General features: G+C 41.4%; 1 protein-coding gene across 4 annotated transcripts; it reads left to right on the forward strand.

Moving 5' to 3' along the window:
* The first annotated feature begins 755 nt into the window (after positions 1-755).
* On the forward strand, positions 756-27634 carry tut4 (terminal uridylyl transferase 4). Of its 4 annotated transcripts, XM_031282342.2 has the most exons (31): positions 756-909; positions 2787-3329; positions 3426-3568; positions 5455-5571; positions 6043-6220; positions 8158-8246; positions 8348-8399; positions 9568-9637; positions 10213-10339; positions 10698-10817; positions 12575-12757; positions 12905-13079; positions 13175-13590; positions 13630-13746; positions 14339-14489; positions 16747-16833; positions 17845-17948; positions 18122-18179; positions 18286-18389; positions 18492-18581; positions 20181-20294; positions 20420-20497; positions 20679-20856; positions 20957-21004; positions 21206-21288; positions 21406-21521; positions 23110-23264; positions 23438-23535; positions 24777-25326; positions 26825-26995; positions 27101-27634. In XM_031282342.2, the coding sequence occupies exons 2-31, from the start codon at positions 2858-2860 to the stop codon at positions 27187-27189; spliced, it is 4533 nt and encodes a 1510-aa protein (XP_031138202.1). In that variant the 5' UTR covers positions 756-909; positions 2787-2857; the 3' UTR covers positions 27190-27634. The 4 variants fall into 4 exon arrangements, with proteins under 4 accessions (XP_031138202.1, XP_031138200.2, XP_035863191.1 ...); XM_031282340.2 differs by having other exon boundaries at positions 13175-13746; XM_036007298.1 differs by having other exon boundaries at positions 13175-13746; positions 24777-24942; positions 26819-26995.
* The last annotated feature ends 293 nt before the right edge of the window (positions 27635-27927 follow it).

Raw genomic sequence — 27927 nt, forward strand, 5'->3', positions numbered from 1 at the left:
TTCTTTTGTTTTTATATCTGTGGATACAATGTTGTTTCAACTCTTTAAGTAAATCTGCTACATTTCCAATCGTTCAAGTTTACATCAGATCTTTGGCAATTATACAACAGGATTATGAAGAGAAAAGAGATGACAGCTCTGGGATTATAATATATTTTGAATTGCCTTGCTTTGCATAACCCCGGAGTAACTTTAACACTATAGCCTAATTATGAGGGAGCATATTTGTTGAAAACATTTTACTTAAAGAAAAACGAGCAAAAATGCCTTGTCTGGCCAAGGCAACTTATATAGAGAATGTAGGCCTATTTGAGTAGAAACCCATGCAAAATATCCCTAATTTTAACATTATATAGGCCTACCCTTTTCTTAAAATGTGTTTTTGTAAACACATCAAATTATTTAATTTCGTTTATTTTGTATCCCCCTTTTTTTTTTTTAAATATATCTGCAATTATTATTATCATTTAGATTATGTGTCACCGACCTACTGTCGTGATATATATATATATATATATATATATATATATATATATATATATATATATATATATATATATATATATATATATATATATTTTATATATATTTTTATATATATATATATATTATACATATATTTTATATATAAAATATATTTTATTCAATATATATATATATATATATATTTTGAATAAAATAAAATACTGTAAATACAGTAGGGAGTTCTCAAACGGTATTTGAACGCAGCACCTTTCACGCCCCTCTTCATCTCATCATTACTGGCGCTCCCACAATGCAGCGGGGTAACGTATTAACATGGCGTCAATGGTTGCTGTTTTGACCAGGGCCGTGGGATTTGAAAAACATTTAGTACACTACCATGGAGACAGCTAAACAATAATTCGGAATCAACTTTAGAGCTCGAATGTAAGTTAATACGCGCTCTTCTGTATTGTAATGGTTGAAGTCGTTGTTTTTAATGACTTGCTGTTGTGTGGCAACTGGGTGCCAGTATTATTTATTTCCCGTTAGCTAGCTCAGCCGGACGACCGGGGGGCACAGCCGCTAACATTAGTTAGCTAGCTTAACGAAGTCGGCAGGAAGTCAACGTGAATCCTTCCTATAAAACAGGAAACACATTTTGATTTTAATGGTGAGCATTTATTTTAGTCGATAATATCTGTGATGATTGCCCTCTCTGTTCAGTTCTGTATTGAAAGTTGAGCTAACGTGAAGTCCCAGTGTTGTGTCGAAGTCTTGTTTTCCCATCACTTTCGTTTCCCCTGAACTACCTGAAACAAACGTTAGTTCATTCTCAATTAGTCAAACCAAAACCTAACTCTAGCTAACTAACGGTATTTCACCATAACACCGACCACGAAGGGGGGCGGTACGGAATACGAAGGGGAAACAGACTTTGACACAACATCGGCATCACTGCTCGGTCTGCTCTGGCTCTGTACATGTGAACAGTGGTGGAAGAAGTATTTAGTACTCAGATCTTTTACATAAAAGTCCTATAATCTAATTAACGGTATGCCAGTTTTCAGGTTCCTAGCCTATTCATGTTTTGTTGTTTACATGCTTTTTTAATTTTTTTCTTTTTTTCTTTTTCTCATACTGTCTGTCTGAATACACCTGTATTCACCTTCTGTCTGAAACGCTCTGTTTTAGCGCCTGTCTCCCTGCCTAAAAGAAAAGCCCGATCTGTTCAGTGTTTCCTGGTCTTTCAACATCTGTGGGTCATTGCACCCGGGGATGACTGTAATGCCACTACAGCGGCACTTTCTCCCTATAAAGTATAGTTTTTGACATCACAGCCGTGCTGAAGTCCTGACGGCTCGTTTAAAGGCACCGTTTCTGAATACGGGCAGTGTGCGTTTCTCTGTGGACTGAGCACTTTGATACTTTCACAGTAATTAGACAGCACCTTGACCTGCTTTATAATCAAAATAGACATGGAAATCTCAGTTTTTATAATACGGGACCTTTAAGTTAAAAGTAGCAATACCAGAGTGTAAAAATACTCCGTTACAAGTAAAAGTCCTGCATTCAGAATCTTTTTAAAATTACAAAAGTATTAGAATCAAAATATACTTAAACTACCAATGTTAAAGTACTCATTATTAGGCCCCATGATACGATAATATCACAACGCCTATGTCACGATACGATATTATTGCGTTATACAGCAATTTATTACAAATTTTCAGCTTCAAATTATGTCCCCAAAGGAAAACTTTGTCAACTTCTGTTTTATCTAAAAATATAAATTTCTCTGTGCACGCTGACGGACAGCAGCTGGTGCTGACCTCCCCTGTACAGGCAGCTGCGAGCATGAAAGAAAAAATAGGGAGAGCAAAAGAAAGGCACCTGCGCGTACGAAACTAAGCAGCATGAGCACAGAGCATCCACGACGCGCCCGCCAGTGTCTGCTTTGCGAGCGCTGGAGGGCAGGTTTACCAGCGAGAGCGTGTATGCCCTCCAGTGCTCACAATCTAGACTTTCACAGGCGTGTGATGCTTAGTTTTATACACACAGGTGCCATTCTTTCCCCTCTCCCTATGTTTTGTTTCACGCTCGCAGCTGCCTCTACAAGTCTCAAAATGTAATATCTGCGTGTGTGAAATTATATAACTTGCTCGTGAGCATGTTTTATTACACACGTGAGATAGGACATAATCCTGACGCCATATACATTTGTCACATGCTAAAGTTCTGTAGAAAAAAATATGCAAGTTACATTCAAAGTGTGTCTACACATATTTGGTCAGGTAGCTTTAGTTTTTTTTTTTTTTACCTAGACTTTAGGTGGCCTGCCTCCCTGGTCATCCTCAGCGTGGGTTTGACTCCACCAGGGACAAGAGCGAGAGGGATGGAGGAGTCCAAAAGTCCAGTAAAATCAGTCAAACAGTCCCAACCCAGAGGAGCCAAACCTCTGTCCAGTGAGAAGTCAAGTAAAGGAGGAGAGGGCACCAAGTCTGCAGCCCGCAGCAAAGAAAACCTCGCTGCCGCAAAGGATGAACATCATATAGGCAGTCAGGGAAGCCGCGGGCCAGGCAAGACTTTCACAGACGTCCCCCAGGACAAGAGGAGAGGACGGTCCTTCAGGCTGACTAGACTGACTGGAAGAACAAGTTCTGGGGAGCGAGGGAAAGGAAAAGCAACAAGCTCACAACAGAAGCCGGTGGCACAGGCTCCTGACTCAAGGGTGTCTATTTCTCCAGACAACAGCCCCTCAGCAAACCGAGGGACCAGCTCTCCTGTAGGGCCCGGCACACCTGCGAAAGGCCCCACAGAGCCGGCCAAGAGCTCCACTGTAGCTCCGGCAAAGGAAAAGTCTCATGGTGGGTTTGCACAATGTTTTTTTTTCCTGAGATGATTCTGTCGTCTTCACCAAATGTATCTCTGGTAAACGGTGCTTTGTCTTTGTTGTTTTGTAGGGGTGAAAGCTGCTGCATTGATGCATCAGTCGGTCAAAGAGGTGAGGCCCACTGTGGAGGAAGGGCCCCTGACAGAGCAACAGCTGGGCCTCCGACAGGCAGAGGAGCGCCTCTACAGAGACTACATCCACCGACTGTTGAAAGTAAGGAAACAATCCAGTCTCGCCTGACATACAATAAATGTAGGGCCCCACTCATCCATATGCTGCATTATGGGTCTGCTACATCTGTAATAGATAGGTTGATAGATTGATAAATAGAGCCATGCATAAACACATTTATTTATCTATCAATCTCTGATCAAACATCATCTATTGTTTTTGTCCATAGACAAGATAGTTTTAAATATGATCAGAATTCAACAATTGATGGAAGTCTACCTACTCTATGTATACTAAAACCACGGACCCTCTTATTGTAAATTCATAGTTTCTGTGCTTTTTTTTTAAATTTTAATTTTGTTATTTTTGGGCATTTCTGCCTTTATTGGACAGGAAAGCAGAGAGATATGAAAGGGGTGAGAGAGGGGGGAAGACATGCAGGAAAACAGGTCGGATTTAGGGGTGCACCGATCCAATATTAAGATCGGTTATCGGTCCCGATATTGACAAAATAGCTTATTTATTTTATTGATTAGGACAATGCACATTAATCAACATTTCTGTAAATGCGCCAGTGTTAGCCAGTCGGCTAATTTTCAACTGTAGTCCTAGTTGCATGCATGTCTTTATGGTGGGAAGAAACCCATGCAAGCATGGGGAGACCATGCAAACTCCACACAGAAAGGCCTGGGACGGCCTGGGTTCGAACCCAGAACCTTCTTGCTGTGAGGCAGAAGTGCTAACCACTGAGCCACTGTGTTTTTTTTTTGCCTCTGTCGCACGTGTGTCGCATGCTGGAAGAGTTGAGTGTACAAATAAATAAGAATACGATACATTACATCTCTGTTTTTTTGTCTTAGTTAGGAAAGTCTCTTCCACATGGTGGAAGGAAGGTATAAGGTGGAAGGTATACAGCGTATTATTAATTCAACAACGGTATCGGATCGGTATCGGGTATTGACAGATACACAAAGCCCAGGCATCGGTATCAGTATCGGGACTGAAAAAGTCAGATCGGTGCATCCCTAGTCGGATTCGAACCCTGGACCTTCTGCGTCGAGGAACAAACCTCTGCATGTGTGCGCCCACTCCACCAACTGAGCTGAACGGCCACATTTCTGTGCTTTTTAATGAGGGAAAAGGAGTAGATGTAATTTTTTAAGAATTTTGAACGAGGTCATTTAACTTGTGGAAAAACTAAATCAGACACGCATTGTTATTCCCAGCAGAGTATTTTTATATTTCATAAAACATGCCTGGAGGGGATTTTTTTAAACTTCCGTAGAGTTAATTGAGAATGAACAATATGTTCTTGTTTTCCACAGGGATGTATGGAGTTTACTAGAAAGCTTAGCCCAAAACTGGCTGTAAAACGGTGCTTAGTTAATTATTATCAACTGCACACAAAAAAACACCAACTGAGATGTTATATGTTTTGGCGGAACAATAACTGCACACAAGAGCGGATGACTGATCAAGTTCTTGGTGTTTAGTTGAGATAAACGAGTTATGTCTAAAATACTGACAGGTCCGTTCTGTATGATGGGTTGAATGCTAATACTTTGGTAACGACCCAAATGAGAATATTTAGAGCTAAAGTTGTTGTATAGCTGTTTTGTGTCGAGACAAAATGAAAGGCTGATGCACTGAAGGAGACGTTGGGCTTATTTTGATAAATAAAAAATAATAATGCAAACACATTCCTCCCATTTTTACCCTTTTACTTTGGCTCATGGAATCATCGTCAGCCTGTGTTTTTCCTATACTAACGATTTTGCTTGTTTGTATCGCCGCCTATCATGAGCAGGTGGGACTAAAGAATTTGATTATGATCATGTGAAAATGACAAATCCCCAGATTTTCAACCAAAGAACTGCGAGAGAACCTGCATAAACCGATTGCTTTTGCCTCTCTTCCTGTTTCCACAGCAGTCCCCCGAGTACCCAAACTATCAATACTTATGCAAGCTGTGTTCTGTGCACATCGAGAACATTCAAGGAGCCCACAAACACATCAAGGAGAAGAGACACAAGAAGAACATAATGGTAGGGGAACTTTAAGTCTGTGTTGTCACTCATCCCAGCACTTGTGCTTTTTTGATGCTCTTCTGAATGGGCATAAAGTATGACTTTAGAATAAAGTATTTTACATGTGGGAAGACAGAGAAAAGGAGCGCGTCTTTTTGGGGGTGGTTGAAAAAAGTCTAACTAGGTGCTCTTTGGTGCAGGCGTAATCCAATAGTATCAGAACAGCATGAAAAACCAAGGCACTCTTGTTGAAGAAAATATTAATAAGCCTTTTATTGATGCGGCTAATGCATAGGTAAAGGTAAGAAATACTTCACCCTGAATAAGGCCTGTGTTCCCCAACCATGTGTGTATTTTTTAGCTTTTGCTATGCATTAGCTGCATCAATAAAGGCTTTTCAATATTTTCTTCAACAAAAGGTGCCTTGGTTTTTCATTATGTTCTAAACAAAAGTATTTTACATACTCTGTTGTCTGTCTGGTGTATCAGGAGAAACAGGAGGAGAATGAGCTGCGTGCCCTGCCGCGCGCCTCCGCTGCCCAGCTGAGGGCCGTGGACGCGGCGGTCCTAGAAACAGCCAGGCAGCACGGCATCTCGGAGGAGGACTTTGAGGTTCGGAAGGCCGTGGTCATCAGGATGGAAGAGATCATAAAGAAGCACCTCTCAGGTTATATGCTGTGATGCCACTCAGCCTTTTTTTTTTTTGTAGTGTAAGTGTAAACAGGAAATGTCCTGAAAAACTAGACCTTCTGCTAGCTGGTCCTCAGTGCCTAGTTAGGGGCCGAGCAGCTCTGCTGTTACCTTGTAGCAATTTTGAAGTCCACCACTCTACTTTTTGCAAAAACTGCAAAACTTCTTAAACCTATCTCCTCCCACATGTTTGTTTCAATTGACACCACATGTGGGCAACTTCATCTTCAGACTGTCCTCCACAAATTTACCATTCAAATTTTTGATTTATCAAAAATTGAGCCCACAGTACATAAAATCGATTTACTGCATCCAGTAGTGTAAACAAATACTGCAATTTCTTCCAAACTAAATCTTTGGTGTTCATGGAAAAAAAATCACAACATTGGAAGATCACTGTAGATTTGGTGTGCAAAATTTCTGAATTTTATCTCAAAAAGTGAATTTTAAAAACATGTTTGAATTGTGTCCCCATCTACACATTGCAGTCAATGCAAAATAGAGTATCTTTAAACATCAGTTTGGCATTTATTGATCTTTTTGAAAATAAATTACAGGCATCACTATGTTGTCTTAACCAAGTACACAAATTCTCAGAATTTTCGAATAAGAAATAATTTTTTTTACAGCAGCTTTAAATTCTGCATTTGCACGCAAGCCTGCTCCTCGTCTACGAGGTTTTGCGATGCCACCCGTGACATCATCCAGATAATAGCTCCCTGAGATCAGAACCTGCCCACGGCCTCAATGGTTCCAAGTTCGAGCCCATGGTGTTGCAAGATGATCATACATGTATCTAATCAGGCGTTGTGCTGTGGACAACCACCCTGCATATTTTAAATGTGTGTCTGCATTAACACACCTGATTCTGATTAACAATCAATCCAGAGCCAGTAGCTAGAGGCGTCATCACCTGGACAATAGCTCAATGAGATCAGCATTTGCCTTTGGACCGGAACATTGCGAGTTCAAAGCCCATTAGTCACAATGCCACGTCTCATACAAAATCAGCCATTGTGCTTTGGACCCCTTCCCTGTGAGTCTAAAATGCTCGACCCCGACCATTGCTGCGGAGCAGCTTTAATTTTTGTCTGTCTGAAAGAAGTATTCAGATCCTTTACTTAAAGCAACACTAGAGAACTTTTCCCGCTTCGGTCCCCCTACAGGTTGGAAGCGGAATTGTCCTATTACATCTCTTTCGAACTACAGATCCGCTTCCCCCATCTGGCAAACTTGCATAGTGTGGTTATAGCCGATAGAGGGCCGCAAAGCAAATGCAGAAGTGCTGTTCACCCTGTTACGAGTTGATGAACCACTGAAATGATTTTGGAAACATTATTTTAAGGTACAAAAAGTTCTCTAGTGTTGCTTTAAGTACATGTACTAATACTACACTGTAAAAATAGTCTGTTACAAGTAAAAGTCCTGCATTCAAAATTATACTGAAGTTTATAAGTATCATCAGTAAAATGTACTTAAAGTATTTAAAGTACTCAATGCAGAACAATCCTCACATTTTACAAACTAAAAACAATCAAAACAGTTCTGATAATCAACTAAATGTTTAATGGTCTAATTGTTTCAGCTGGACTTGTAGGCCGTTATATTGTTGGGTAGTTTAAGTTATAATAAAACACCGTATTTTATAAACTACATGTGTTTCGTGTGCAAAAATCTTAATTTGTGAAGTAACTAAAGCTGTTAGATTAATGCAGTGGAGTAAAAAATACAAGATTTCTCTCTGAAATGTAGCGGAGTAGAAGTAGAACGTGGAATGTACCTCAAATTTGTACTTAGGTACAGTACTTGAGTAAATGTACTTAGTTACATTCCACCACTGGTTTTTGTTAAGTATTTCTGAGTGTGAAATATTCTGTATATATTGTCCAATGTCTTGTCTTTGTTTTTTTTCAGCTTGTGCTCTCCGTCTCTATGGTTCATGTCTAACCCGATTTGCCTTCAAGAAGAGTGATATCAACATTGATGTCACCCACCCCTCCTCAGTAAGTCTGCTTCTGCTATTTATTTTTTATTTTTTACAAAATACTAACTACACACAATATTCCTTATCGTTGACTGTCTCTCATTACTTTTGTCTGTTCAGATGACACAACCTGAGGTCTTGATTCAAGTCCTGGAAATCCTTAAGAAGAGCCGTAAGTTTAGTCAAGTTTAGTTTATTGTCATATACACAGGGTTCATACGTTTTGAAAAATCCTGGAAAAGTTATGGAATTTAAAAAATGCAAATTCCAGGCCTGGAAAGGTTTTGGAAACATAAAAAGACCCAGAAGGTTTTGGAAAAGTCATGGAAATTGTTTTTTAACACAGTATAATAATATGTGATTAATAAATGTGTTTTGCGTCGTCCTAACCTCACCGTTCTATTCGGGGAGCGATATTACGACTCCCACTATGAGCCACATAAATTGTCATTCATTTTATTGTTAAACCTCTGAGGGTAAACTTTAACACAGATTTTTATTCTTATTGTATAATGTCGACTGACATTTTCAGGAATACATAGTCATGGAAATTTGCCGAAAAGTATTGGTTAAAATGCGTATGAACCCTGTATACATTAAAGTGCTCGGTGCATGTTGAATTTTCCACGAATTGAGACATGATCAATTGTTACTAAGGTGCATAGACCTACTGTTCTGGTTTTGTCTGGAATTATCAGGTGTATCTTGTTGGTTCATGTCTGATCGCGTTTGCTTAGCAGAACATTTTTCAAGAAGCACATTGTTCGGAAATTCCTGATCTGCTTTGGTTTTGAATTTGAATGAAATGTTTCTCCTTAAGGACCTCATCCACGTGGTTTGGATTGTTAAAGGTGCTCTAAGCGATGTTGGGTGACGGCACTTCTTGTTGACGTTTTGAAGTATTTTCAAACAAAACGAGGCAAGCTCGCCCCTCCCTCCTCCTCATCCCGTCCCTTCCGTGCTTCCGCGCACTAACCTTCCCAACCCCCACCCCCAAATCCTTCTTGTCGGTTATTGTCTGGAACGCTGGAAGACTGTTTGTTTGTTATGTTTCGTGGTGCAGGTTGGCGCAGTTTGTTTGTGGAGCCTGGGCTGTCTACAGAGACCGCGTTTTTTTTTTACAGTGTGTTCAGGGGCCAGGCAGCTAGCGGATAGTGAGGAGATGTTTGCTGTATATGACAAAAAATGTTGTAGCCTAAAAAACTCGTGACATCGCTTAGAGCACCTTTAATGCTTCTTTGTGTGTGGTTCCACTAAAAGTCCTGCAATGAATTTGTTTGTGCGCAGCCCTCTTGAAGGCCATTCGCTGTTTGTTTTTTTGTTCTGTCTTTCCTCTCTAGCCGAATATTCTGAGGTTGAGTCCGATTTTCATGCCAAAGTTCCTGCCGTGTTCTGTCGGGACGTTAGCAAGTGAGTGCTGCCTTAAATGCATCGATGCAGTTTGTTTTGCCGATTTTTATATGTATATTATGTCTGTTTACTCTTATTGATGTTCAAATTATTTGTCATACAGGTCTAGAAAGAGAGTTTCAGATAACAGTAGTGATAGTATAGTATGTAGTTTTCATATTCTTTTTAAACATTTGTTTGTGACTTTACACGTATGACTAGAACAAGGAAATCTTTATACGAGTGCAACCTGGCACCTTAAGAGTCCGCTGCTTCAGAGGATCTTATTTCAGTGTACTTATGTAACTGCACATTGTTACAGTTCAAATCCTCTCCCCATCTCCTGACATCTGAGGCATGCAGTTCCAACACTAATTTACAGCCTGTCACCAATTTTAGTGCCTCCAAAAAAACATCCCTCTAAAAAGAAACAGCAGTTCCTCACTACCTCCAATGTTTTCCATGTTAAACACAACATATTCCATATGGTATCCCTCAATGAGCCCTTGCAGCAGGAGGTTCTGTTCAATATCAATGTAAGAAGAATTTAATCCAACTTTTCATTGTCGTCTTCCCTAACCTCTGTTCCTGTGCAGCGGCCTGGTGTGTAAAGTGAGTGCAGGTAATGACGTTGCTTGTCTCACCACCAATCACCTGGCAGCCCTCTCTAAACTGGAGCCCAGATTGGTCCCGCTGGTGCTGGCCTTTCGCTACTGGGCAAGGGTAAGGCTGACACTGACACTAAATCCTCAGCTGAAAGAAGAAACAATAAATAGCTTGTTTTTTCTCCCTTTTGTAGTACAAAAGCAGGTGTCTGTCAGCAGGTTTGAATTTTCAAAAATAGTTTTTACTTTTGCTAATTAGTACGTTTATTAAATGACACACACAATATACCAGTCCCACTGTCTAAAAAGTATATCCTGATATCAGACACATTGGATTTTAAAGCAGACGGATCGCAATGCGTGTGTCTATCTCTGCACAAACCAGCTATATTACTTCTAGGTCCAAAATGAAAAAACTAAATTTGGATTAAGGCCAAAGTGCACATTAACAGAAAGCGTTTTGTTTATCTCTGCAGCTGTGTCACATTGACTGCCAGGCTGAAGGTGGCATCCCCTCGTACTCCTTCGCCCTCATGGTCATCTTCTTCCTGCAGCAGAGGAAAGAGCCCATCCTCCCCGTCTACCTGGGCCGCTGGGTAGGTGAAGGTTTTCCAGGTCTTAGTCTTGTCCACTTTCACTGGAAAAATCCAGTCTTAAACAAAATAGAAAAAAATCTTTCAACCTTTTTCCTTCTTTTAAATCACTTAATGGGCATTTTATGCCTTTTGTAAGCTGACCGTAGCGAGATGACACGAAGCCGAAGGCGTTGCTGTCAATGGTTGGCCATGAAGAACAGACCTGTTTTGATCTAACTTGTTTTATGATGATCTCAATCATTATCATACATATAGCCTGTACACTTGAACCTGTAAAATCCTGTTTCCGACAAATACACACCTGAACCTGAACAGTACACAGACTCTAAATCTTCTTTCTAAAATATTCTTCTAAACATCATACCCAAAAACTGCTTATTTTCATCTCCTATAACTAATGATTTGCCCATTTATCATATGTTGGTTGTGGTAGTATACTTAATTTGTTTATACTTTTATAAATTAAAAATTGTTAATTCTCAATTAACTCTATGGAAGTTTAAAAATCCCCTCTGCGTGTTATTTGTCAGTGCTATCCTGTGCACTTCCCATTATTTGTGGTGCACTATCCAGACTTTTTTTAAAATGAAAAATAAACTTAAAATATAGAGGTCTCTATAGTAGGTCTCTTTGGATATAAAGCAGGAAAAAAGGCTGAAATTTAAAACATGTCACAGAAAAGTGGTCACAGAAAACATCCTGGTGTAAATCAGACAGTGTCTGCCCTTTTAATGGGAATTGTAGAGGAATGAGTCACATTCTTCGTCTGCGTCTTGTGCCATGTTGTCGGCTCAGCTCTGTGTTGCGAAACACGGGTTGAACGCAAGATGTTGATGTAATAAAAGTGTGGGTGTTATTGTGAGCAGGCACGTTTTTCTCAAGAAAAATGCATGGCTGAAAAATCCTTCTTCCACTGTGCTGCTGACATTTGCATAATACTGAGGAAAACCGATTTTGAAGGTGCTACAACCCATTAATTTGTTTAGCAACAGAGGTCCTTCAGTCTATTTGTGCCATGAGGTGCTCACAGAGGGATGATCACAAATATATGATGCTGTGTGGAAAGATGTAATTTCACTTAACAAAGGTTTCCTGAAGTTGCATGTTAAAGAGTATCAATACCAAGGTGAAAAACTGTTTTGCTGCTCTTTCTGTTTAAAAGTTTTAAGCCTTCATTCCAAGCATTCCACAGCCGGAATCACTGCTTTGTGTCGTTGGTATGTGCTCTTGAACCTGCTCTTGAACCTGTAACCATACCCAAAAGTGACATCAACAGGTCCACGTAGAAATACCTTTGCTTAACGCTTGTTTTCCTCTTGGTTATGTTTTAATTTGTCTGTATGGACGACGTTTCATTTCCGGCATTGTTCAGGTGCCGCCAGAAATTCCACCGGATGTCACTCATTTATGCCGGATTTCTGAGGACTACGGTTAACTGCTCCTCAGATCTCTGCAGGGTAAATCCAGACAGCTAGCTAGACTATCTGTCCAATCTGAGTTTTCTGTTGTACGACTAAAACAACCTTTGAACGTACACGTTTCACCAAAACAAGTTCCTTCCCAAGGCTATTTTGCAGAGGCACTGTTTCTCTGCTGGGCACTTAGTGCCACCCAAGACGATTGCGATTGGTTTAAGGAAATGCCAATAAACCCGAGTTTTTCTCCCATCGCTGAATGTTGTGTGGACTAGCCAGACAACGCTGTGGAGGAAGGTCTGGCAATGCGAGACTATGTTTGACTTAATTTTCCTCTTTCAGATCGAAGGCTTTGATGTGAAACGCGTGGACGAGTATCATCTAACTGGAATCAGTTTGGACATGTTTGTCCGGTGGGAGCGCAGACCTCCGACCTCCACGGAGAACCGAAACGAGGCCAGAGGAGAAGGCAGACCCAAACCAGAGCAGAAAAAACCTGATGATACTCATTACTCAGAAGGCTTGGTGAGTCTCACTACAGCACACAGTCATATCATAAGAGAACAATTGACTGTGATTCTGATTTCAAGGAATATGTTTATGGAGGGCAGTATTGATATTCTTGCTTTGTCTACCTGCTTTTAACTATCCCTCTGTCGCTGTCCCTTAAAGACCCGCCTAACCTTGAACCTGGGTAAAGATGTGTCGCTGGGCCAGTTGTGGTTGGAGCTTTTACGTTTCTACACACTGGAGTTTGCTCTTGAAGACCACATCATCAGCATCCGCCTAAAGGAGCTCCTCTCTAGGGAAGGGAAGAACTGGCCTCGTCGCAGGCTTGCTATTGAAGGTGTGCGAGCCAACAATGTTGGAAAACTCATCTTACAGGTCTAACGAAATTTCCAAAATTCACTCTGTACGTCTTGTTTTTTCTTCTTCTTTTAGATCCCTTTGCCCTGAAGCGAAATGTTGCACGCAGCTTGAACAGCCAAATGGTGTTTGAGTACATCCAGGAGCGCTTCCGTACAGCTTACAAATACTTTGCTTGCCCTCAGAGAAGGGGCACTGGGGGGCGCCAGAGAGGCAAGAAGGCACAAAAGCAACGTGCAAAATTGAAAAAGGTTGACAAGAAGGAAGAAGACGACGGGAAAGGTGAAGGAAGTCCGTCCGATCAGAGGGGGCACCGGGGGTTTACGGAGGACGAGGAGCCTGACAGCGACGATGAAGATGTATCCGATTCGTTCAGAAAAAAGGATGAGAAGACTTTAGACGCCAGTCTCATGGACATGGTTCTCAATGAGGGCAACAAACCTTCCTTTTCCCCCAATGGCCTGCTGGACAGTGACAAGGAGGGGGAAGAAGAGGAGGAGGAGGAAGATGATGATGATGATGATGATGATGAAGAAGAAGAGGAAGAAGAGGAAGAAGAGGAAAGCAGTGTTTCAGATAAGGATGGACCAGTAGCATCAGAGGATCTGCATTATGTGTTTGACAAGATGATTTTCACTGGTGGGAAGGTAATTATGATAAACGCCATTCACCCTTTGTACACGTTGTTTTTATAAAGTCAGTAGCATCAAATCAAGAATTAATTTAATCGAGATATTTGAATTGATTAATAATTGTAGTTTTAACAAAAATATAAAATTCTGCAATACTATTTAATATAATGTAGCTCCTGAACTGTTTTTTTAGAGGTTTAATAGAGCTAATTTGAAAAAAAGAATACTTTTCCTCGAGCTTTCCTACTTTTATCGCTGCAGTGTAGAAGAAGCATAATCTCACCTGTTAGCATTGATGGGATCAGGTCACTTAGGGGAGATGTTTAAATTTATGGAGGGTCTTTATTGGTTGATTGACACACGGGGACTGAGTCCATGCATTGGCTTCAGTGGTTGTTGGAGAGCATAATGCAACCCTTAAGACATTTTTATTTTTAAGCTGTGCAACATGGGACATTGCCCCACACAAGTGCTTTATCACAGGATGTTCTGTAACTAATGCAGGATGGCTGCAACAATTTGGAATTCACGCTATTTCATCTTGCACTTACTCTGTGTTATTGAAGGCTGTCATGTGTAATCGGCCGTTTCATTCATGGTCTTCCAGCCTCCGACGGTTGTGTGCAGCATCTGCAAGCGAGATGGTCACCTGAAGGACGAGTGTCCTGAAGACTTCAAGAAGATTGAGCTGAAGCCTCTGCCTCCGATGAACGACCGCTTCAGAGATATCCTCGATGGACTCTGCAGATTGTGCTACTGTACGTAGTCAATAGTGCAATTTCTTTCACAAATCTTTTTGGGATTGGTTGCCCTTAATGTACATACAAAATAGACTATATACGTGAGGCAGGTGGATTTAACAGTATATACAGCATATACACTCACCTAAAGGATTATTAGGAACACCCTACTAATAACGTGTTTGACCCCCTTTCGCCTTCAGAACTGCCTTAATTCTTTGTGGCATTGATTCAACAAAGTGCTGGAAGCATTCTTTAGAAATGTTGGCCCATATTGATAGGATAGCATCTTGCAGTTGATGGAGATTCATGAGATGCACATCCAGGGCACGAAGCTCCCGTTCCACCACATCCCAAAGATGTTCTATTGGGTTGAGATCTGGTGACTGGGGGCCATTTTAGTACGGTGAACTCATTGTCATGTTCAAGAAACCAATTTGAAATGATTCGAGCTTTGTGACATGGTGCATTATCCTGCTGGAAGTAGCCATCAGAGGATGGGTACATGGTGGTCATAAAGGGATGGACATGGTCAGAAACAATGCTCAGGTAGGCTGTAGCATTTAAATGATGCCCAGTTGGTACTAAGGGGCCTAAAGTGTGCCAAGAAAACATCCCCCACACCACCAGCCTGCCCAGTGGTAACAAGGTATGACGGATCCATGTTCTCACTCTGTTTACGCCAAATTCTGACTCTACCATCTGAATGTCTCAACAGAAATCGAGACTCATCAGACCAGGCAACATTTTTACAGTCTTCAACTGTCCAATTTTGGTGAGCTCGTGCAAATTGCAGCCTCATGTTCCTATTTTTAGTGGAGATGAGTGGTACCCGGTGGGGTCTTCTGCTGGTGTAGCCCATCCGCCTCAAGGTTGTGTGTGTTGTGGCTTCACAAATGCTTCGCTGCATACCTCGGTTGTAAGGAGTGGTTATTTGAGTCAAAGTTGATCTTCTATCAGCTGGAATCAGTCGGCCCATTCTCCTCTGACCTCTAGCATCAACAAGGCATTTTCGCCCCCCAGGACTGCAGCATACTGGATATTTTTCCTTTTTCAGACCATTCTTTGTAAACCCTAGAAAAGGTTGTGCGTGAAAATCCCAGTAACTGAGCAGATTGTGAAATAATCAGACCAGCCCATCTGGCACCAACAACCATGCCACGCTCAGAGTTGCTTAGATCACCTTTCGTTCCCATTCTGACATTCAGTTTGGAGTTCAGGAGATTGTCTAGACCTGGACCACACCCCTAAATGCATTGAAGCAGCTGCCATGTGATTGGTTGATTTAGATAATTGCATTAATGAGAAATCTTACAGGTGTTCCTAATAATCCTTTAGGTGAGTATACAAACAATAAAAAAAAAAAAAAATATATATATATATATATATATATATATATATATATATAAATTTGAAGGTATAGTGGATAGTTTTGGATAATTGCATTGAGGTGAATCGTTTGCTTGAAAAACAAAAAAACAGATTTTGTGTGTTACGGTGATAACATTAAAAAGTAAACTGGTGCCCGGTTAGCTCAGTTGGTAGAGCAGGCACACATATATAGAGGTTTATTCCTCGATGCAGAAGGTCCAGGGTTCAAGTCCGACCTGTGATGGTTTCCTGCATGTCTTCCCCTCTCTCTCCCCTTTCATGTCTGAGCTGTCCTATCATTAAATATTCATAAAAAACTGCATTACATTTACTCCCAACTATAATATGAATAGGAAATCATTTAGTAGGTTTACACTTATCTACTCCTAGTAAACCTGCTTCATATTAGTGAACCAGTATCTATCAATCATGTAATGTCAATGTATCAAAATCAATGTTCTATGATTGCAGGGCTGCAACTAGTCTAGCACAGCACCTTATCCGTGCTGGAGAAGGGTCTGGCTACACCTCTTATCTATTTTGGGACGGGGGGGAGTTATGGCTTGGTTATATTTCTTTAAACCAATTACAACCGTCCTGGGCGGCGCGGATGCGGCAACAGTTCCCTTGCAAAATCGATCGCAGCAATGTACATCCGTAATGCCAGACTAGGCTGCAACTAGTCATAGTTTTTATTATCCACATTAAAAATGTCTTGTTTTGTCTGACCAATGTTAAAAACAAACAAATCTTCAGTTTAATATAATATAATTTTAAGAACAATAAAAGCAGCACATTCTCTGGAAGCAGTAAATGATTACAGATTAATTATATTTTTCGATTGGCCTGGTTCGATTAATTACTGCAACTGTGTGTGATTGAATTTCTGTTCTGCTGTTTGTAGTTGAATTGTCACCTACACATGCTGAGCAGCAGAAGAGGGAGCAGATCCTCTGCAGCCTGGAGAGGTTCATAAGGAAGGAGTACAACGGTGAGCATTAAGCATCTACTACGGACGACAAGTTCTCAAGTATTGACCGGAGCCTTTATGTATGTTCTTCCACTGAAGAGAGAACCAGGTCTTTTTTTCTAATGCCTGCAATTTATTTATTTATTTACTTTTTTAATTGGCAAGCCTTCCGTTTACTCTCTTTCTGTTCTGTTAAGTTGTTGCTGTTGACACAAAATGCTTTTACGTAGGGCTGGGCGATATGGAGAAAATCAAATATCACGATATTTTTGACCAAATACCTCGATATCAATACCGCAACAATATTTAGTGTTGACTGTTGGTGCTTTCACAAAATATTTACACAATGAGATTTTTGATAAATAATCATCAGTAATTTGGATATAATGACTAAGTGGGTAAAGGCAAATTATATAACAGTTACATTAGTCTGGTAAGTTCAGAAAATGACATCACTTTACTGTAATGCAGCCTTTAAAACCAGGAAAAGACTACACTTATGCCATATTACGATATTACGATATCCAAAACCTAAGACGATATCTAGTCTCATATCACAATATCGATATCATATCGATATATTGCCCAGCTCTACTTTGACGTTTCATGTTAAAAGCCACCCAGCAGTTCATGAGATCTAATGTCAATGATAGAACAATTTCAGCTTTTTTTTGTGGCATCGTTGGACAAATAATTGATAATATTCTCTTAGCATATTGTAATTCAAGTGGTCTGACAGAAAACTAGACTTCTGCACTTCCTCTGGGCTCTATTTTGAGGCTTTGGTAAATCTAGCCTGTGACGGGAGACTTTGGTCAATCACTTCAGAAAGAGAGAGAGTGTTCCTATTGGCTATTCATCACATGCAACAGAGAGAGGAGAGGGAGAGCTACACAAAGAACATAGATTTTAAACAGACTGGCTACTATTTGAGAAACTCTTTTTTTATATGAGAATGTCTGTCTGATGACACAGAATGTGTGTTTTCCATTTGGATGGAAATTAGAATCTCTTCTGTGTGTGGATCCACAGAAAAAGCTCAGCTCTGCTTGTTTGGCTCGTCCAAGAACGGCTTCGGCTTCCGAGACAGTGACCTCGACATCTGCATGACTCTGGAGGGCCATGAGACTGCAGAGGTAGGCAGACTAAAAACACACACACACACACACACACACACACACACACACACACACACACACACACACACACTGTCATTCATTTAATGCAACTCACGCTCCTTGAGCAGGGTTAGAGATGTGACCCTCATATTCTTCCACTGTTACATGTAATTTTTGGTCTGTCTGAACAGAGGCTGAACTGCAAAGAGATCATTGAAGGCCTTGCAAAAGTGCTAAAGAAGCATACAGGTGAGTTAACGTTTTACTAATGATCTCTTTTATAACTCAGTGATATTTCAGTGTGTCAAGGACTGAATCTGACTGGTTGGGATCTCCCATTTTCCGAACATCACAGGTTTGAGGAACATCTTGCCTATCACAACAGCTAAAGTGCCTATTGTGAAGTTTGAACACAGACAGAGTGGTTTAGAGGGAGATATTAGCCTTTATAACACGCTGGTGAGTGAACCAAGACCTTCCTTCGCTGTTATACAAAGTGCTTAGACATGCCTTTTTATTAAAAGTGCTGTATGAATTAATTTGGACGGGTCATCCCTGTAGGCTCAACACAACACCAGAATGCTGGCTACGTATGCAGCCCTGGATCCACGCGTGCAATTTCTGGGATACACGATGAAGGTCTTTGCTAAGGTATGGGAACGTTGACAAACTGATACAGTAACCCTTTACTGATTGCTTTTGGACGGTTCAGTTTGCAGTCCGAAATGAATTGACTTTCAAGAGCGCTGCCTGGAAATATCCAATAACAATAATAATTTTAAACTTGTTGCTAAATGCACGTGTGAAGTTCTTATTAACTAAACGAGTGATTTACTAAATGCGGGTGCACCATTAAAACTCAATTGTTTAGCCAGTAGCTTTACTGGCTACAGTAAGTAAGTAAGTCAGCCCTCATAAATGTCAATTATAAATCAGTTGCGTGGGCATTTTGGCACCAGCAAATTACAAAACAAGTAAATGTATAACATGCAGCTGCAGCATCACAAGGTGTAACATAACTTCCAAAAATAACTTTTTTTAAGTGGTGATGTACCAAACTTAAAACTGCCAATCCTCTGTAAAGAAAGTTATATTCATATATGCAAACAGAGAGAAAAATATGTCAAGAATAAGTAGAATGCATGCAGGTTAAAGTAGGAGGGAACGATCTAATCATGCAACCTGACGGACCTTATTGGGTCTAATTTAAACCTTTTATTAAAACAGCTTTTTCATTTGTGTCAAACATGTCATCTATATTCCATATTATGTCTTTTGCTCACTCTTAAGCCTGACTTATGCTTGTGCAGAGGCTTCATGCAGAGCTTTTGCCATAGCCTACGTGAGTGGCCTGAAGTTTACAGTTGTGTGTGTGTGTGGCGATCTCTTTAAAGGCTCTGACACACCAACCTGACGGCCGACCTTCGGCGGAAAACTGCCTCCCCGAGTTGGTCAAAAAAGTTTCTCAGAGCACACCGAAGCGACGTCGATTTGAGCGTACGTTCTGCGCGTGCGCGAGACGTAATACGTCTCCATAACAGCAGCCGGCGCTAATCTGTATTGTCGCCCAAAAAATGAAAACCGGCAGCTGATTGGAGGAACGCGTTACGTGGGTCTGTCTGCTCCCGAATTTCAAAGCCAGACCATAATGGCGCCTCGTTCGGAATACGATCTCATATTTTACGAAAATAGTTCACCGAAATGTGTTTCTGAAAACATTTTAAGCGAGAAATAGGCCATGCAGTTGCTGAATCTGTCTTCATATAGACAAAGGTCAGTTTAAAAGATTTCCGTCACATTTTGAGAGGCGTTAGTCACACTCATTCTGCTCGTTATTTCCGGGTTAGCACTCCACCAATCAGATTGGTCATTGAGTCCGACTGCCCGCCTTCCGATTCAACAAGTCAAATCGGCCCAAATGAAGGCCGCCGACTCCTCCGACTGACGACGGCACGGAACACACCAAACAGACTAAGTCCCTGACCTCGCCAGACTGTCGGCCGATAATCGGGTTGGTGTGTCAGCGCCTTAAGAGAATAGCAGGGCCGGCATGTGTGTGCGTGTTGTAGAGTGAGTGAGAGGGTGACGGCGATTAGCTTCGGAGCGAGTAGCGACTCTAGAGTCATAGTGAGAGGAAACAAAGTGTCTCCCCTGTTCTTTCTGACGACGGTCGGAACTCTGTAGCAGGAAAAGTTAACCCTTTCCTTTCCTTGATTTCATGTTTCATGTAACGTCCCTCTGTGCTCTCAGCGCTGCGACATTGGGGATGCGTCCAGAGGAAGCCTCTCATCGTATGCGTACATCCTCATGGTGCTTTACTTCCTGCAGCAGAGGCAGCCACCAGTCATTCCCGTCCTGCAGGAGGTACCACTCTCTCATTAATGGCCACAGCCTTTAAACTCAAAAGAAATGAAATACACCTGAAAGTTGAAGTGCTTAGCTGCTTAGCTTTGAATGAAATGAGCTATGTCTGTATGATGTCTTTTTAGATCTTTGACGGGAACACTGTCCCCCAGCGGATGGTAGATGGCTGGAATGCTTTCTTTTGTGATGATCTCGATGATCTGGTGAGTTTAATAAAAAAAAGGGACTTAACTTACACTCCTCAGGGTCTCCTAAACTAGGGATGGCATTGCATCATTTGACATTATCTGAATGGAGTCCAAATCTGCTGTTGCTCCTGTCACACATCTTCTGCTATTTCAGCATCCAATAGATGTTATATGTAAGTGTGTTTCTTCTGCACAGCGTCGGCTTCTCTCAGAGCTGCAGCCGAACACCGAGTCGGTGGGAGAGCTGTGGTTGGGACTCCTGCGCTTTTACACGGAAGAATTTGACTTCAAGGAACACGTCATCAGCATCCGTCAAAGGAAACGCCTCACCACCTTTGAGAAACAGTGGACCAGTAAATGCATCGCTATTGAAGGTGCTCACACGGATCTGCGTATCCCTTCCGTCTTGAACTGCTCCTTAACGTTACAGCCGGGATCTTCCTTTCTACTCACTCATCTGTTCTTTCTCCTCAGATCCCTTTGATCTGAATCATAATCTTGGTGCTGGAGTTTCTCGCAAAAGTAAGTGATGATTCAGATGTTTCTGGTAACAAATTCTTCAACAAAAACGTTTTTATATGTATATAAAAGAACTTAAATGTGTGGGATGGTTGTTCTCTAGTCAAAGGCGTTTTCTGTCAGTTCCGCCTTTTTGTTCATGACTGTTTGATATATGAATGTTTGAAGAAGCAGGTGCAAATGTTCCTTCTGTGCTTCCTCTAGTGACAAACTTCATCATGAAGGCCTTTATAAATGGGAGAAAGTTGTTTGGGACTCCGTTCTACCCCATCCCAGGCACTGAAGTGGTACGTCACTTTTGACTCTCGTGAATTGAAAAGGTTAAGAATGTGAATGCTGCCTGCTCTGTGTCTTGGAGGAACCTTTCTAAACTGTCTGCTGTTTCCGTTTGTGTTCTGCTGCAGGACTACTTCTTTGACTCGAAGGTGTTGACAGACGGCGAGTTGGCGCCCAACGACAGGTGCTGCAGGATCTGCGGGAAGATCGGACATTACATGAAGGACTGTCCTAAGAGACGCAGGTTGTCCCCCGTTTGTTCATGGAAATGTTTCTCTTGCGTCGGTAGAATAGCGAGAAAAAATTAAAGAAACTACTGAGAAGTAATATGTTATCATCATTTCTACTTTCTACACACACACGCACACGCCACAATTGCCAGTTTTCCCCACTCATCCTGTCTCTTTCTATCGGAGAGAGGCAGAGAGAGGCGAGAGAGCGCCGAGAGGAGAAGGATCGCTTTGTGACGTAGAAATACACGTCTGGTATGAAAGGCCAGGCGCACGATCAGGCTTGTATCTACGCTACGCAATGACACTTAACGCCTGCGGTGTGTTCCTGGTGTTAATCTGAGACAAAAGTGTGATTTGAGAAGAAGAAAAGACTTCAGAAAGGAGTAGAGCAGCAACAGCAGGAGAGAGTTGCTTTTTCCTGAAGCTCCAACTGACTAATGTAGGTTAAGTTAGGCTAACATACTGTAGTAGGGTTAAGCTGTTTGTAAAGGTACACTTTGTTTTTCAACTGTTGGCTAAATCTTTATTGCAAGATTAATACTGACAGATTTTTACTGAAGCCATTATTACATAACCGTAAAAAAAGTCCTTGGTTGTATAAGAATATTGTTAACATCTTTATCATAAAAAAGAAGGGTTACTATATGTATAGGAGAGTGAGAACCATTCTTATTTTTCTCATTAACCCTTGTGTTGTCTTCCTGTCAACCACGAACGAACACTAGCTTTTTTTTTAACGTTTTACGTTTACAAATTACGTTTGTGTGTTTTTTCAACGTTTTTCACTTTTTTTCAACATTTTTATTGCTTTTTCTGACGTTTAGTCACGTTTTTACCGACGTGTCACTTTTACAATGTTTCGGGCGCTCTTTTTGACGTTTTTGGTGCTTTTTCATAGCCTGACAAGCCAGACCCACATCAAGATGTTGGGTCTGGGAACTCACCATTGGCAGGGCTCAATCTGAGGGGCAGGATAAACGGTTGTCTTTCAAATTCCCTCTGTACGCAATAGGATAGCGCTACAACCAAGCAGAGCAACGCTAGTTGATAGATTAAACTTTTGCCGTATCCGGTCGGCAAAACTCCGAACACATCTTCCTTTTTTAAGAATGACTTCAGTGCCGTTCTTCGTTCTTTTCTCAAAGAAGCTTAACTCCAAGTCTTCCAGAGTCGCGGCCAAAGCCGATTCGAAAGACCGCCGTTCGCCAGCAGCAGCAGCTATAAGCCCGTCCACCGACTCTATACACGACGTGATTGGCCTGACCAGAGTTTGGTTTTTCCAGCTCGCAAGCCAACGGTTTTGAAGTTGCTAGACGACGCTGGCTGCAAATTACATTTGCTGCCGCTAGGGTGTGTCTAGATTTCAAGGCTAGCCTTTTCATCGTTTTTGTCACTTTTCCCAACATTTTGTCATTTATTTATTTTTAACATTTTCGGCGCTTATTTCGACGTCCCATATTGTCGGATATAAAAAAATTGTTTTTAAACTGGTCAAATTTGACCCGAGGACAACATGAGGGTTAATGCATTTGTACTGAATGTGTGTTTATACATCCCTTCTTGTCGTGTCCTGAACTTTTTTCCTATTTCCTCTGCCAGGATGAAGAAGAAGGAAAACGACAAAGACGAGGACGTTAAAGAGGAGGATCGGGAGCCGAAGGACAGACGTTGTTTCCAGTGTGGGGACATGGGTCACGTACGGAGGGACTGTCCCGAGTACCGCCACCTCAAACAGAGGACTGCCGGAGCACCAGGTATCCACAAAGTCTGTCTCACAGAGTGTCGACAACCACACACCATATTTACACATGGTGAAAGAATTTAGAGGGGCTTTGTAAAGTTAGATTGACTTTCTTGACACAGCTAAGAGTCAGACCATCAGGCTGTGAAAATAAAACTGCTTACGTGTCTTCTTATTCTTCCCCAGCTCCTCACATGGTACGAACTATGGTGAGCTCCCAGTCCATCCCCATTCCCCACACAGCTGCAGACTGTCCTGGACGGACCAGGCAGCCCTCTGAATGTGTGAGTACAAAAGACTACACCGGGGTTAGTCTATATCCACGACGTTTAATTTCCGGGATTGTTCAGGTGCCGCTGGAAAATTCCGCCGGATGTCCGTCACCTTCCGCTTTCTTTGTGTTGGCGTTCTAACCTCCGGTGGATTTCTGAGGACTATGGTTAACTGCTCCTCAGATCTCTGCAGGGTAAATCCAGACAGCTAGCTAGACTATCTGTCCAATCTGAGTTTTCTGTTGCACGACTAAAACAACCTTTGAACGTACACGTTCCACCAAAACAAGTTCCTTCCCCAGAGGCACCGTGGCTCTGTCTGGCGCTTAGTGCCGCCCAAGACGATTGCAAGAAATGGCAATAAACCAGAGCACGTTTCTCTCCCATCCCGGAATGCTGTGTGGACTAGCCAGACCCTCCTCCGCAGCGCTGTGGAGGAGGGTCTGGCAATGTGAGACGACACTGGGGTCAGTTCACCCAAATACAAGGGAAGTGAATAGAATTTATTTGTTGGGCCCCTAAAAATGAAAGGTTACATTGAAAAATGCAGGACAGAGTTAGTTGAATTGTATTTCACTTTATTGTGAAGCACTTTGTGATTTTTATTTGTGAAAAGTGCTATATAAATAAACTTTACTTACAAGTGATTGACAGTGTTAAGAATGTTTGGTTTCTTCAGTCCACACTCATTTGGAATCACTTAACAACAACAAGTCATCTTTAGGTAGATACTTTTAAGAAATGTTCCATCTTTTCAGCTTTTTAACAATGTAATTATAGAACACAACAAAACAAAGGAAGGGCGTTTGAGGAAATATAAATTTTCCACTTCTTGCAAATGTCCTCACATTTCATTTCCTGAAGCCTCCTGGATGAAAGGTGATTTTTCCATTACAAAGATTTCATAGATTATATCACACCAGCCCTCTAGATCGGGTGTCTGGCTTAAGCCATTTCATTGTCATTGTTTTTCTAGCAGCAACTCATAAGTATTTTGTTTTAATATTTTTGCATTTTGAATGTAGGAGCCCAATTGAGACTCCCTTAATTAGACTCTTCATTACTGTTAGCTTGAAATATGGGCAGCTAAAATCAAAACTAATGTGGTTGAACTGGCCCTTGTTAAACTCCTGTTAATGCTGCAAAACTTTTCATGAAATACAATTTTCCCAGTTGAATGAATTATTTGAATATATAAATAAAAGTGTGACTTTGATCTGAATTCTACCACTTTTCTTTCTTCCTCTCAATAGTCCGACAGTCGGCAGACTCCGCCCTACTCCCCGCAGCCTACAGCTATCCCTCAGAGTTCCTCCCAGTCCTCCAGTTCCCCTCAGCCTTCCCATATTAAGACCAACTCTGCGGGACCCCCGAAGCAGCCGGTTCACCCCCAGGTCCCCCTGTCTCTCTTCGGCTTCCCTACGTCCCATCCAGGCCAGTACCACCCAGGGGCGCTCACCGCACTGGGGCTTCTTCCCTCTCACCAGTCCCAGGGGCAGCCTCACCACCCGGTCCACATCCCTTCCACCTCCTGGCCCATACACGGACCAGTCCTCACTACGTCCTCTCCCAACGCCCCCTCCCCGCCCGGCCTGAAATTTGCCCTGCGTTCGGCGTCGGGGAACGGGAGTCCCACAGGCTCAGGGGGCAACCCCAGCCCCATGAACCTGAACGACCCCAGCATCATCTTCGCCCAGCCGGCAGGGAGACAGCTGGGCATCGGGCCGGGTCGGGAAGGACACTGGCACAACCACTTGGCACAACCTGGGTCACTCATGGGCAATGGCACCGTGGTCAAGTCAGGTATTCACTGGGTGGCACCGTCGGTGTGTGATTCTGTATTTCTGTCTTCCTGTCGTTTAATTAGACTATGAAATGATTTTGGTCTCAGACTCTATCACATTCACTGTGATCTAGGTCAAGCCCCCGATCAAGTCATACACACAGTTGAGATAGTTTTGTTTAATTTTTCCTTAGAAATGAAGAAGTATTCAAGGGTTCCCACAGGTTCTTAAACAAATTAAAGAAGTCTTAAATTGAATATTCTAAAAATAAGGCCTTAAAAGTGTTACATTTTCTTTTTTACTTGTCCTTTCGTAGGATAAATAAATGCCGTAACATCATAAATGTATTTTTCGTTTCAAAGCATAAGAGCTCTAAATGCAACACATTTTTTATTTATTTTACCTAGTACAAACACAAAGAACAAAAATGTTGTTTTTTTTTTATATATATATATTCAAGTTCATTTACTTGGTAAATATTTATTTTCTCTGGCTTAAAATCCACACTGATTTTTCTATTGCAAAGCCATAAAGTTGGCATTAAATTTAATCCTGAGTGGTATTAAAAATGTCTTAAAAAGTCTTACATTTAAGCTGGAGAATCCTGGGGGTACCTTGTATTACATACTGTACCATCATCTGCAGTCATCCCGATGTCATAGTCAATCTCAAGATTTAAAGGCGCTCCAAATAATGATATTTGGACATCTGCAACGGCGTGCCAACTGGGCAAACTACATCTGAGAAAGATGGTGTTAATCGGAGCGAAAGCTTCAGAACACCAACTAAATTGACCTCGTAGCGATAGTTGTTTTGTCAACGGTAGTTACATACGTTGATCTCGTTTACAATTGTAAAACAGCTTGAGCATGACAGCCCTGATGCATTTTTGGAGAATGTGAAGGGCAAATGATCAACTTAAAACAGGGGTTGCTCTTTAAAATGAATAAAACATGATCATTTTAGACAGTAAAGGGTTAAATAAAGTAAGATGCATTGTGATGTTGGGTCACGGTTCATCACATCACTGGTGAAGGGACACTGGTTGGTTTACACAAACGTAGGGTTGGGCATCGTTTTGATTTAAGCAATTCAGATTCTTCCTTTCGATTCCGGTTCTTATCGATTCTCGATTCCAATTACTTGAGGGGTGGAGTTGAAACGGGTCACATGCTTATTTCACAGATAAGAGGAAACTTTTATTTTGATTCAGTGGTTATTTTTACACTTTACAGCGCCGCTTACTGTGATCCTGCAACACAACAAGCGCCTGGAAGTACGGCGGCCGCTACGGAAACCATAAAGTTGCGCGTGTCAAATTTGGAACGATGATCGGATTCGAAACCAAACGGTTCCATTGGAATGGTAATTTTTGAAATGATTCCAAGTTGGAACCGGTTCTCGATGCCCCATCCTACACAAACTGGGATATATAGCCTTTTATTATTAGATTTTATTGAACTTTGCCTCTCCTTCTTTTGCGAGTTATTGAGTGTGCTTTGATCTCGTCTCTACAGAGTCAGGCCACCCGGCCCAGTTTGTAGGCATGAGCCAAGGCTCGCGGTTATGGGAGCACAATAAAACCCCACAGTACGCCCTGTCTCCATCCTGGCCCTACCGGATGCCCCAGAACTTCATCCAGCAGGGCAACGGTCGCTACCAGCCTGGCAAACCCTTCGTGGGCCCAGGTCAGACATGATAAACATTTCTTCTTCTTTTTTTTTAAATTGCTGCGTAGAAAAAGTGATATTCACAAGTTAATTTGAACTGTATTTTTTTGCTTCTTTCATTAGGGTCTGTGGTGCATCCGAATCCAAACTTCCCACTGGTCCCCCACGTCCGACATCAAGTCAATCTAAATTTCATCCAACAGAAGAAGTGAACCTGCATCTCTTTTAATTAGATCTATGGTCAGTAACATAACAAAGCAAAATTATGTACTCTTTGCATCATTTGATCACAAGGATTTTTTAAAAAAAAAAACATTTTTTTCTCATTTTTGTACAGTTTTTATGTTTTTATTTCCTGTCTCATTACATTGATTTGTGATACAAATGTCAAATATTTTAATACCCCCATTTTTGAGGGGGTCCAAAAAAGTGTTTTTATTTCATGTGTAAAGTAAGGAAAAATATAAACCTTTATTTTTATTAGCTGTATTCATACTTTGCTTGCCACAAGATGAAGGCTTTGAATAGACGTTTTAAAAAACAATCTAACATGTCACCCTAAGTATGTAGTGCCAAAAGCAGGGTTAGCAAGAAAAAAGGGAAAAAATCTTAAATATAAAAAAAGGCTACAAAAAAATAAAGAAAAAAAGCAAACAACTTTAATTTGTCGTGTGTTTTCATGTGTTCCAATTTCATGTTTGTGTGCACTACTGAATGATCCTGTGTGGTTTTTATACACAATAACTGACGCTCCATATTCATGCCCCATCTTGAAATACATTAGCCGGTAAGGGACATACAGGAAATACTGCTCTGCCTTTCACGTTTTCGCTGTCACATGATAAACTCACAGGTGCTGCTAATGCTGCTAATGGGTATCGTAGCTTTCCGGCCCCGGCAAGTTTGAAGAAGGAAACATGGAGGACCACACATATTCAAAATCCAAATTT

The sequence above is a fragment of the Sander lucioperca genome, chromosome 11, assembly GCF_008315115.2.
Source record: "Sander lucioperca isolate FBNREF2018 chromosome 11, SLUC_FBN_1.2, whole genome shotgun sequence".
NCBI lineage: Eukaryota > Metazoa > Chordata > Actinopteri > Perciformes > Percidae > Sander > Sander lucioperca.

Bases quoted from the DNA above. Each gene is read 5' to 3' on its own strand.
- tut4 (XM_031282340.2), top strand. From the start codon at position 2,858: ATGGAGGAGTCCAAAAGTCCAGTAAAATCAGTCAAACAGTCCCAACCC. The intron at 14,490-16,746 runs GTACGTAGTCAA...TGCTGTTTGTAG, and splicing joins ACTCTGCAGATTGTGCTACT to TTGAATTGTCACCTACACAT. The intron at 20,295-20,419 runs GTACCACTCTCT...ATGTCTTTTTAG, and splicing joins TCATTCCCGTCCTGCAGGAG to ATCTTTGACGGGAACACTGT.